Source organism: Porites lutea, chromosome 2 (genome assembly GCF_958299795.1).
Source record: "Porites lutea chromosome 2, jaPorLute2.1, whole genome shotgun sequence".
NCBI lineage: Eukaryota > Metazoa > Cnidaria > Anthozoa > Scleractinia > Poritidae > Porites > Porites lutea.
In genome coordinates this window covers 18,882,360-18,895,406 of record NC_133202.1, presented here as the reverse complement: position 1 = coordinate 18,895,406, position 13,047 = coordinate 18,882,360, and the positions used below count along the sequence as shown (strand labels likewise).

The 13,047-nt window shown below is 39.9% G+C and overlaps 1 protein-coding gene across 1 annotated transcript in view; it reads left to right on the top strand.

The window, feature by feature from the left end:
- The window catches only part of LOC140927959 (RNA cytosine-C(5)-methyltransferase NSUN2-like), a 67,519-nt gene that overhangs the window by 36,714 nt on the left and 17,758 nt on the right, over positions 1 to 13,047 (top strand). The window contains exons 11-16 of the mRNA XM_073377665.1: positions 1,163 to 1,293; positions 1,544 to 1,617; positions 2,920 to 3,047; positions 5,734 to 5,878; positions 6,833 to 7,134; positions 7,624 to 7,725. Of these exons, the coding sequence (XP_073233766.1) occupies positions 1,163 to 1,293; positions 1,544 to 1,617; positions 2,920 to 3,047; positions 5,734 to 5,878; positions 6,833 to 7,134; positions 7,624 to 7,725 (882 nt within the window). The remainder of the gene's footprint in view (positions 1 to 1,162; positions 1,294 to 1,543; positions 1,618 to 2,919; positions 3,048 to 5,733; positions 5,879 to 6,832; positions 7,135 to 7,623; positions 7,726 to 13,047) is intronic.

Sequence of the window (13,047 nt, the reverse complement as noted above, 5' to 3'; positions counted from 1 at the left end):
TGACTTTCCTTAACTATATTGAAATTCTCTCTTGTTTACAAGAGTTGGTTTATTTTTTGGTGAAAAACTCTGTTGTGTTTTCTCCGAGCTTTAGAAGTGATTCGTCTTGTCCAGTTCACTAGTGTTGTTGCTGTTTCAATCTTTGTGGACGGGCATATTTATGTTATTAGAACTTATTTTCTATCGACTACGCTGTAATCTTAAGAAACTTTTGAAGGAATCTTCAAGCTTTTGCTCTCATTCCGTGCATCTCAAAACAAATTGTCGGCAAAATAAATGACTACCAAGTTTGCATCTATTGTATAGGTTTCATCCCCATCAGCATTATTTGTTGTTGGAAGGGTGCTGCTAGTGGAAGCTTCTCAAGTTTTATGTTCTCAGTAGAAACCAGTATTTAATACTGGTCGAACCCTTTCTCAGCACTGAAATTAGCAATATCACCTTAAGCTTTATTCTTCAGTCAGGAGTGAATATTCAATTAATTCTACAGTTTGTGATAAAAATTAATGAATTCTACCATTTGTTGATGATAAATGAATTCTTGATGATAATTGAATTCTTACATATGTTGATAATTAGCAATTATTGAATGAGGCTGAGTACGATATGAAGAATTCTGCAGATCAAGGACTGTGTTATCCATCGAGGCTTCCGTGATCTGCAGAATTCTTCATATCCTGCCAAAGCCGAATTCAATCATTGTTTTATTATTCCTTCAAAATAATTCCAAGTTTAAAAACAAGCTAAAACATGCTAACCTTGGTCGATGTAAGTTCATATCGATAATGCATCTTAAGCGAGAAGTTTAGGAGATAAAGGTCTGTTCAGGTCTGCCAAGATGCTCCAAATAGCAGATGTCGTCCGTCTTCATGCTGTTCTTGCCATGTTTTTACACAATATTTTGCAGTGAAATGAGTAAAATGTTCCGCCGACTGTTCCGCCATTTTGTTTTAACTACCAAAACAATTCTGTTCAATATGACAAAATTCTTTCCAAATTTGGTCAACAGTAGCTGGTTATGGTGAATTATGCGTGTGGTTTAACCAATCAGAAACGGGGAAATATTTTGAATGAATAATAATGATGATTATTTAATTAGTCACTACTATATCCGGACTGAAATGGCTGATTGAACACTTTTTTGTAATTCCTCATTTCACAGCATCCAGTTACGTATTTTAGCACGTGCAGTGGAGATGCTAGCCCCTGGAGGTCGCATTGTATATTCTACGTGTACTCTTAATCCTGTCGAAGATGAAGCCGTTGTCTCTACCTTGTTACAAAAAGCTGAAGGTAAATCTTGTTTATTCTGAGATGGTTAAACTAATCACTAAAACATTCCTTTGATTTGGTTGCAACAGTTGTTACTCAGAAACATCCTTTGTTGATCTGATATGAACAGTTCACAAAGTCCTGTTGTAAAACGCATTCTTACTAAATCGTCCTTTCTATTATGGACGTTGTGCAAACCAACTGCTTTCTTTTCATTTCAGGGGCACTGTTTGCCTCTGTTAATTTAGTTATTAATTTGCATCTGATTTAGGGGCAATGGAACTAGTTGATGTTTCATCATACCTTCCAAATTTAAAGAGATCACCAGGGTTGAAGACGTGGAAGGTAACCATTTTCATTTTGGTCCCCGTTTGCATTCCCCTTTTTATACCCTAAGTCCAAGACCCTCCAAACTTTCTTAGTTTGTCAACTCTTTTTATCTGTCTAAGGCATCACTATAAGGACATTATGTGTCACACGAACTAAAGCTTTAGGTAAACAAGGGCAGGTCTATGGTGTCAAGGTGGTATTATAAGATTTTGCATCAGTTGACAGTTCATTAGTAGTTAACTTAAAGTTACAATATTATGGTACTGCTAGGAAAAATAACTATCTAGGCAGATTTTAATAATGCTTTGTAAAGGTTTGAAAATTGCTTGTCTCTACATACCGTAACCATCCTTGCCAAGGTACAAAATACTCCTCGTGCATCTTGTGCTGTCCAGATAATAATTATTTCCGTTCTAGTACCAGGCGCACCGTTTCCAAGTAATGCAAATAGGGACCACTAAATTGTATTTTTAATAAATGTTTGTCACGAGCGGCAGTCAGATAACAGAAACCTTTTGTGTTCCCTTGAAAGGATAGCTTTCCTGATAATGTTCTTTTCAGTTGAGCCTGCAAATACAGCCCCCTATCAAAGCTTCCTGCTGCTGGGACGTTTCTCGAGAGAAAAGTCTACATTTTGGCCAAAATAATATCATACTGATGACCTGACGATGACCATAATCTGGTCAGGTTTTTTGAGTGGTTGACGTAGTAATTATATACCATTAGTTATTTTTTACAAATGAGAGACAGAAGTCAGGAAAGTCGCAAAAATCAAAATGTACAACGTGCTGTATCTATCTTGAAACACTCTTTTATTACGATTATTTAGGCTTGGCAAGAAGGGGTGCTAAAACTCAAAATTTTTCAATAGCCGAGAAGGAAAAACAGAAACGTAATCAAATTTTCATCTGCGAACTCATAAAGGCCAGATTTACGTCATTAGTGTGGATTTTTGAGGCTAAAATAAAGACTTTTCCTGCAAAGTGTCCCCAGTGGTGGGTATCGATGGCGGATCTATTGACAGGTGTTTCAGTTGTATAAACGTGACAGAAGGGGTTATTTTGTGAGCAAACGTTAAGTCAAAGGTTTCTAGATTTTTTCCTACTGCCGTATTCTCATATAAACGTCTGTAAGAGTGATCTGTTGTTATAGTAAGTTTTCATTCATTTATTCGTTTATGCTCTCTCGTTTCTGGACAATAATTGCTTTATCAAAACACCATTATTTGTGCAGTCCTGTAGTAATTTGTTGAATTAAGATTAATAATTTTAGATTGTTATTTACAGTAGTTCATGATCACTAAATTTTCTGTTGCAGTTGATGACCAAGGATTTGCAGATTGTGGATAACTGTGATCCGGGATCAGAGCACTTCTCGAAAGGTTTTAAGCCACAGATGTTAGCTCCATCAGAGGAAGTTGCAAGCAAACTGCACCTGGAAAGATGGTATGGTTATTTAACAGATTATAATGTATGTTTACTTTTTGAAGTGATAAACGCAGCATAAAGCACATTTGCCAATATTTTGGTTGCAGACATAACACCAGAAGCATTAGCGTTAATGGAAATTGCTAGTTAAAAAAAAGCATAGGTGAATTTGGCAGATACGTTCTGTCGGATAGCTCCGTTTGGCAAGTTCAGGATTTCTAATAACTGTCTCTGTTTGTAGATAACTTTTCTGTCATGGTAGCTCTTCTTTTTCTGGTGGTTTTGCTGTATTTTTTCAGGCACTCCTTCGGGATCATGACGGTGCCACAGGGTATTTGCTATGATGACTAATGTCTTTATTACTGCGACATAAGACATTGTTGAGGGCTTTATTGCATTCCTCCATTAGGGGTAGTTCTATAGTCTACCAAGATCTTAGTTGTCTCTGATGGCTTTTATGAATAGCCCATTTGGCTTCTTTCACTGCGGACACAACTTTTCCTTTGGAGTTTGGATGGTATGGGGATAAGGTGACATGATGGAACTCCCTGCACTCTGTCGCAAGCTTGACGAATTTCTTACTGGCGAACTCGACCGGGGTTCCGTTGACGCAGACAAGGCTATCGCGAATACCATGTCATACAACTGGGTTTATGAACTTTTGGAATACCCTGGGAGTACATGACAGGCCAAAGGGAAGGCAGGCAAACTCGCACAATGTTTCTTTTTACAGAAACCTCAGATATTTGTGGTGGCTCTTTCGTATAACTACCAAAAAATAGGCATCCTTCAGGTCTATATTGACCATTAAGTCTCCTTTTCTTAACACAACCCTAAGAATGTGAATGCCCTTTATTTTGAAATGTTCGTAATGGATGTGCAGATTGATATGGTGGTAGTTTTCCACAGGCCTCTGGGCACCCCCTTTTGGGAACCGAAAATTTTGATGCTTGCACACCCTTGCTGTGTCTCCTCTGGGTGGACCAAATGAATAGCCTCTTTCTAAATGATTCACTAAATTTCTAGTTGTACAATATCTTTTCTCTTTTTTGTGTGAGTGTTTGTTAGGGGAAGAGGGAATTAGTGTGGGCACGCAAAAAATCAAGATGATCTCCCTGAACAGCCTCCAAAACCCAAGGGTCTTTGGTGATTGCGACCTTGTTGGACATACAATGTTTCAGGCGACCTGCTAGAGAAAGATGACTTATGACTGTCAGGATTCAATGTAAAATCATACCTGGTAATAGGTGCGGAGGCCTTCCTTTTGGGTGGCTGGAGGAGCTTGCTGTAGGCCCCTCTGGCACCCCTTCCTTGGATCCTGAATGAAAGATGAAACTGATTGACTGGTACCACCCCAACAGTCCCCTCATCTTTTGAAAGAGGTGATGCAGCCTCGCAAAACCTGAGTAGTTTGGGAGCGGTTTACCACAGAAGCAGCTTGAAGCAAAATTTTTGCTGTTTGTTATCTGGTTTGAATTGTGGCCTCGGTCCATCGCCAAAAAAGGTTTTTGCCAGTCTGCGGAAATTCTTGTGAGGCAAGAGGCGACAGAGTTCCCTTTGAATTGGTTTTGTTTAGGACAGCTTCACGTCTCTCAGAAGAAGTGCAGAGGCATTACCTAGTGTACGAATTAGATGGAGTTGCTCTTGGATCCTTCACCTGCTCACAACTAAGGATTACATTCTTGGCTGATTTGGCTTCGGCAAGGAGACCGTAAATACGCTCAAATAACGTATTTACCGGACCAAATGTGGTCGAGACACGGTCCTGCAAAAATCTCATGCGCTTGTCGACAGTTTTAACGCCAGGCACAAGACTAGGTAGATAGTTCTCCTTGGTTGGAGTGTAAAGAGAGTCTAATTTAGAGCGGGAATACCTTTTAGTAACTGCTTTCCGCTCAAAAGGTGACAAGGGCTTTCCTCAGAAAGAAGATAATTCTTCATTGGCTTGCCAGCGTAAACTTTGGCAAGGATTATGGTCTTCTTCCTCGTCCTTATCGGATGAAAAGGACTCGCTCAGAAGCATCGGGCTCAATAAGAAGAACATCTTCCGAAAGGTCGTCAGCTCGTCTAGGCCTTTTAGTTGCCTGGGACATCGGTGTCATATACTGAGTGAGCCTTGATCGCTCTTTCAAAAGTCGTGTTAGAGCTGAGAGCCTGGATCGCTTCATCGACGCTTTCTTAATTCAATCGATCGAAAGCTTGCCGAGGCAAATTAAGCACCTCGGGAGCGTTAAAAATCTTCTGGACAAGGGAAACATAGTGGACGTTACCTTCCTTGTCAATCGCTTCAGCCTCTTGAGGCGGGATGTATGGCGCCTCCAGCTGGAGGATTTTCTTGATCACGCGCAGCCATGCTCATCTTCAGTTAGAGCGAAATGAAATGGCTATGGGGCTCACCGCTGCGAGGCTTTATGTATGGGATATGGTTTTTTATTATGCTAATTATGTAAGTTTGCTGTTAATACGAAGTAATAATTGTTCTAGTTTCAGAGCGAAATAAGGTTGGTTACACATTGTTGTGTGAGGCTGCTGTTCTGAAGTGTAACTAAAACCTTTCGCGGTCACTTTAAAGGTCTTAAAACAACGGTAGTTACAAACAAGAAACGATCTCATAACCTTGTTGACTGCTGAGATGAAACATTTTTGGTCATTGTTCTAATAGTTTTCATATTTTTGTTTTAATCGTTATTTTGTGATCTTGCAGTATGAGAATATATCCCCACCAGCAGGACACAGGTGGATTTTTTATTGCAGTTCTTGAAAAAAAGCATGACGCACCTTGGGAAAATGACAAAAGATACAGCTTGAACCGGAGACTGCTGCCATGGGAAAGTGAGGCCGACTGGCAGGTAACAAGAGCTTTGCATTCCAACATTTATAAACTGTACATTCTATTAAAAATCACATCGATTTGGAAGCTAGGATCTAATTTAATGAAGTGTATCAATCCCTATTCTCGCTTTTTTATGGTCTTTTTACGAAACAATATAAATGCCTTGTAAAATGTCCTTAAATGTGCCTAACCTAGGCTAGCGGTCTGTGGTAAGTTTTGCTTTTTATTTAATTCCAAAAGGAGACGGTGACAAATCCTGCAATCTGATTGGTTCTTGGCACGGTTTGGATTTTCCTGTCCCTACCCACAGTTCCTGTAATGGCTTCCTTCACAAAATTAGTCGTTGTTTGTGAATGAGCGAAAGCTGTGGTTTTGTACAATTTTCCTTTAAAACATGGGCTATTATGAGCATTGGCAAAGAGAAACTAAATCGTATTACTCAGAGAAAATTTCCTACAAAATGAAGCTAATAAGCCGTGAAAAGCCCGAATATAATACAGAAAAAGGTTCACCGTGCAGTGATTGTCGTAGCCTCCCAAGCAGATGTAGGGAAGGAACAAGTGACGAAGCCCTAAGAACGCCTGCGGTGATTGCCGCTGAGTTCCGAAAATACCGGACGGGTTAGTTAAAGAGACTTCCGAAAAAGGATTAGCAGCAAAGTGGAATTCAGACGTGTAAATGACCATTAAAATTGATGAAGTCAAAAGGAGTACAAGGAGGGCGATTACCAGTAGCCTCTCACGCAGACGTTTTTAGGGGAGTCTTATTTCCTGCCCCAAAAACACCTGCGTGGGAAGCTAGGTTATCGGTCTGGACCTCTTCTCGGAAGAGCCCCTGCGGTTCGATTCTTGTAAGCGACCAGTCTTTGGGTGGTCGCTTACGGGAGGTTCGACTGTATTAACTTTATGATCAGCCTTACTCTATTTTGTAGCATTAAAAAATCTCGTTTAAATACATTCATTTCTTGTAGCGAAAAAAGGAGCAAAATAGTAAAGAGACGAAAGAGTTCGTGGAGGAAGAGAACACTGCAAACAGTTCCGAAACTCAGGACATAATTGATGAGATGGATTTTCACGATGCTGAAATGAACAGTGAGGCATCAACTACAGAGGAAAACATCGAGGATGATGCAAACAGCGAAGTTGTTGTTGTTGAGTTAGTTAAAGGTCATAATGCTAAGCAAGAACCTGAAAGCAGAGGAGAAAATGTTGGAAAAGAAATAAAGAGCACTGGAAAAAGTGGCGGCAAAAAAGGCAGTGGGGAATCCGATGTGTAAATAACAATATTGTATTTACATATAAGTTTACCTACTGTTAAGGGACAAAGTCACTGAGGAAAAGACTCAATTTTTCTCATTCTGAAATACAAACAATGAAAGGTGTTTAGTTACCTTCTCAGTCCATGTGATCGTATTTAAAATTCTGTGGGGCGTTAAAGAACCCACACACTTTTCGTAAATGAGATAGTGGTGGCTAATCTCAATTCACATTCACACTAGGTGCGTTCATAATTATTCAAATTTTTATTGTTAATTGCACTTCAAGCAGTCTTGCTAAGTCCCCAACGCAATGTTGAAAGCTCTGAGGAGAGTGGATGATAAGATATTTGCAATTTACAATAATGCAAAGAAAGCGTGTTGAGCGCCCATGGAAGCGGCTTTGTTTTATATTCTGCCATTACTTATAGCTATTTCAACTACTATCGCTGCTTCAATCTTTTCAGACAGTTTGGATTACACTTTCTTCCTTCACTGTTTCATAGGGTTCAACCTCCGACAAAAAGGCCTAAGGTGGAAAAGAAAGGTTTTAAAGAGGATCCCTTTGTATTTCTCAAAGATGATGATGAACACTGGCCTCTTATAAAGTAAGTTTTCTTCTCTTTTTAAATACTTTAAGTGTTAACTTGAAGTCTCGAAACAACCAATAAACCGATAGTGATACATTTGTATCTACAATATTCCTCTTGGGACTCTAGTTGTTTTTCTACCTTTAATTTTTGTGTTTCATCAGTTGATGTACTTGTAACCCTCTTACATGTTAAAGTACCCATAACATATTATCTCGCAGTATAAAACTGTGGAATGCTGTCCACATTATGAGTAGTATAGGACGCATAACGTAACCTACACCACTTGAGAAGCTATACTTAGAAGTAGAAAAAGTTCCTTACGAAACCTACTACAATCCTAATATACATAGTGATATGATTCTCTCACTTAAAAAGTCAGTTTATAATAGTATTAAATTCTTATACTTTGTAAAACCTACACAAAGACGTGATGATATAATTATCTCTACTAGAGGCCTATTTAGAACATTTTTCAGTTTTTATACTCTCATTTTCTCTTATAAACCTACACGAGACCATCATAATGTGGTTATCTCTACTAAAAGCCTATTTAGAATAATATCAAACTCTTATACTCTATAAAATCTACGTAAAAAAACATTCAGTAAAATACAGGTTTTGCAACACTTGTGTTTCTGGATTTCTGGAGAAGAAAAAACTTCAAAACTGGTGTCCTTAGCGCCCTAACTAAGTATTTATGTTCAATGTTCTGGCAATGTTCAAAGTGTTTGAGATGACCGACTTCTGCGTCCGCTCCTAGTAGCTTTCTCACCCACTTCTCTAGGTGTTTAGAGTAACCACGTAGTACTTCAATTATTACGTTGTACTGTTCAACCCTGTAACCATTATATCTCTGCTTAAACTCCCACAGCATGGGTCCATTCTTAAGTGTCTTTTCCTCATCTTTCTTGGCTCTACTTTCAATCTATGGGCAGCTTATTTAAGTGGCAGATTTCTTTCCTCTGGTGGCTGACAAGTCGCGCGTCGTTCCGATTTGCTCTAACGTCGTTGTGCTCTGTATAGATGGGAATATCCCAAAACGCCTCACTTGTGGTGTTCTGGTAGGCTGGTTTTTGGCATCACCGGTGAGTACCATGGTGGAACCTCTTCTAGCAACCCATGCCCTCGCAGGAGCTCAAAAAACAGAATCTTCAAAGCTGCATTATGCCTGTATAGGTGCTTGGTTTTTGCCAAGAGGAACATCCTGCCAGTACATGTGCAACGCTCTCAGCTACCTTCCCACAAAACCTGCAGAGGACTTCGCCGCCGGTGAGGTTTGCGTCTTCTCCTTGGTGTAGAGCTTCGTAGGTAATAACTGCTCATACAGTTCACACATTCCCGCGTGGGTGTATCTAGGGCATGTAGCCCAACCTCTTAACCATGCAAAGCAGCTGGTTATGTTTAGGCTCTTATCTTCCTATCTGATACGGAATGACTTTCCTTGCCACTTTTTGTCTTTAGCGATCTCCAAGAACTGCAGCTCTTGAGATTTCTTCAACAGATTCCCAGCTCTTGCCGCAGTCACCACCTTTCCTTCCGTTGTAATACGCGGGATTTAGGGCATCTAGCGGAAGTGTGAGGTTGAGTTCCTCAGCGTACTTGGCTGCTTCCCTCACAAGCGACCAGTGGCCTGATGCCATGGCGTGCTCTTCAAATTCTCTAACTGCTTCCATGGTGTGGTCCGAATTCTGATGCAATTTTAGTAGCGACTTGATTTTAGTGAGCTTGTACTCCTGTTCGACTGATCGCAGGCCTCTACCCCCTTTCTTCCTCGTTAGATTTAACAAAGAAGTTAGGCTCGCTGGGTGCTTGCGACCGTTCTCAACTATGATCTTCCGAGCTGTTCTGTCCACATCTCTTAACTCTGATAGTGGCCAATGCTGTGTCCACATTAAGTACCTTAGCACCGGGAGTGCATACTGATTAGTTGCCTGTACACGGTTACAGTGAGACAGGGGACTGGACCATGTAATAGATATCCTGCGCAGATACTCTTTAGCCGCACACGCCAGGGCTAGCCGTTTATCCTGTCGAACGTTCTGTAGCACCCCAGGAATTTGTAGTGTTTTCTTTCCCCAAGAGCAGTGATGGTGGTTGTCTCGTCCATCCTCATACCAGACTTGTCTAGCACTTGGGCTCCCCTCGTCACGTGTACCACGGAGCACTTTTTCTGATTCCGGTGAAGGCCGATATCTTGCATGTCTCCTCTAGTTTCCTTCAGCACTCGGTTCAGCTTTTTCTCTGAGGCAGCAAAAACCTTCAGGTCGTCGATATACAGGAGATCGGTGACTTTGACCTCTGTAGGCTTGAATAACCGCTATCCCTCCGTTGCCCGTAGGCGCGACGCCACTGGCTTCAGACACCGTGTAAACAATCTAGGACATAAAGCGTCCCCCTGGGGTAGTCCCTTCACGAACGTTATTTTTCTGGAAGTCTCTCGCCCTTGCCTTGTTGTAGCTACTACTCTAGTATTCCAGCTCCCACACAGCTTACGTATAACCTCACCCAGCCAGACGGGAAGCCTGTGTACTTCGGAGAGGTCGCATAGCCAATCATGGTCGATGGAGTCGTAGGCTTTGTGCACGTCAATCCATGGCATGCTTAAATTCCGTTTGCCTTTCTGGAAATCCAGCATTACTGCTCTATCGATTAGCAAGTTATCCATCGTACCGAAACACCATGATTTCGCTCCTCTTTGCTGGCCTTCCATCAGGCCATAATAATCAAGGTGTTGGTCCATGGGTGCCAGGAGGCAAGATGTAAACCACTACATGTTATTTAGACAAGTAATAGGTCTCTGATTTTCACTCAGGAACTCGCTTTCTATCGGTATGGGAGAGGTTTTGCCTTAAGAAAGCCAATCGGGGTATTCTTCGTTACTTTTAAAAACTTCTTTGAAGCCCTCGACCACACCCTTGTGCAGGGCGCCAGCACGTTTCCACCAAAAGTTAGTGATTTATCATTATTATAACTATTATTGTTATAATAAATCTTTATTCAATACTCATAAAAAAGACCTATGTACAGTGCTTCACTTAAAAAGAATTAAAACGAAATTTGTACCTTCACATCTGTTAGAAAGAAGTGAAAAGATCATAATGTCTCCTTGTCTCTTGAAATATAATCCACGGAAATGTTTCTTTACTAATTATTGTTAGTATTACTATTAGCAGTCACTACCAATATTAAACATCTTTTCACTAATTCCTCTTTAAAATCTGCCACGATTTTAACATGAACCACTAGCGACCGCCAGTTCAAAGAAAGATCGTAACTCTACAAAAACGGGCCTTACGTCTCATTTACTTCAGTAAGTCTAAGGAACACGCCGTACCCTTCTTTCTCAAATCAAATTGCCTTCCCCTGTCTAGCATATTTTTCAGAGATTGTAGCTATTTATTGTATGATATCAACAGACAGATAGCACCAGTTAGTATTCTCAATCAGTTCGTTAAAACAAGTCAGATTCATAACTACAGAACAAGATCTGTCTCTAGCGACTCGTTTTATGTTAAGTTCTCTAGAACCGATAAAATGTATGCCTTTTTCACGAGAATCGGTGCCCAAATTTGGAACTCTATTCCGTATTCGATTAAAATACTTAAACGTTCGTCCTTTCGTAAAAAAATAAAGGAATTATTACTAAATTTTTTGCGGTCAGAAGATGATTATGTCGAAGTCTCCCGTCTTATTAAGTTATTTAATACTTTAGGTTAGCCTCTCTTCGTAATCGTTATGTACATGCCTTGTTTTATGTTAGTTTAAATTCTATTTACTGTATTGTAGTGTCTTCACTGTTATTTAGTCCATCTATATATAAATCTTGTTTTGTAAATTGTGTTCAGCTCCCCCCGCCTCGATTAGTTCATAAGCTATTTGCGGGTGGGAAAGTAATGTAATTAGTTATTTTCCGATTTTCAATAAAATTTGTTGTTGTTGTTGTTGTTAGTTCGGTGAATAATTGTTATTTATTAAAAACAGAATCATTGAATAATGCAATGTTAGCATTTTGATTGGCTTAGCCGTTATGGTATATGAGCTATTATACCATGCTCTCCATATATGGTCGGTGTACGCGTCAGTTAGCTAGCTGAGATTTTTTTTTCGCGAAGGATAGAACGGCGCCCGAAGCAAATTGTTTTATTCTTTCTTAGAATACTAGAAATGCAATTTCATCGGAAGAAAAAAGACAAAAACAAACATAAAAGCCACAAGAGCTTGTTTGAAAGTTTGTCGAAAATCACACGAAAACACATGGAACTAAAGTACCTTGACCAGCTGCGAAAGAAGACAAGTCTTGTCTCTTTATGATCGCGAAGCCATTCGCCGATCGAGTCACTCGCCGATAGATAACTGCGGCTTGTTTATCCGACATCAAGAATATAAATCACGAGGAACCAGCTACAAATACAGGCTATGCAGCCATTCACTAGAGCAATCGAGGCGGCAGTATAGCTTCTTTTCTCGTTTAGCAAAACCAGCTTGTGGCTTCAAACAACTTCATAACAAGCGACCGAGGTAATAGTTTTTCTCCGTTGTTCTTACTTTTATAACTGCGCCGAAAATCCAAATTCACAGTAATTTCGACGGCTGTCACTTAAAAATTCTTTTCCTTTACATTATCTGCCAGGTTTTTGTAGCTGTTCTGCTGTGTAAAATCCTAGAATCGTCAATCCCGATGAGGTTTTAAAAACCTAATGTTCATCGCTACAATGTTTTGATTTTTCATTCATTCAGTCCAGGCGAGTCCGTTCGCGCGTTGACAGTTTTGATAGACGTGTGACATGTGAATAGCGGAAGTCCCTTGTCTTTTCCGGTTTGTTCTAGTCGGGGAGATTCAACGAGATTTTGTGGGCGTTTTTAATAAAACAATTATTCCACTCGCGCTTGTTGGATATGAGATGATTATAGCCAACTATATAATGATGATGATGATGATTATTATCATTTTATTATTATTAAATGTTATTATTATTATCATTATTATTATTATTATTATTATTATTATTATATATTGTTATTATTATTATTAAATCATTACATGGCGTAAAAATTTTCTTGTTCCATATGGAAAAACCGGAAGGGAGATAACAAGGCACATTCATGACTGGAACAATGGGACTGAGATGCAGCAGCAGTTGGTCTTCAAAAACCAAGCAAAAAATCAAAGCCAAAAGATCCTCAAGAATGTCCTGCAAGGCGATTAGAACTGTGGAAAGAGGGAGAAATTGACACTCTTCTGCGAGAGGGGCGAATGATACAAAGGCACCTTGATAGATCTCGGAAAGCGGATCCACCGAATAACGCGAAGATCTTCGCTAAACTTGTGATGGAAAG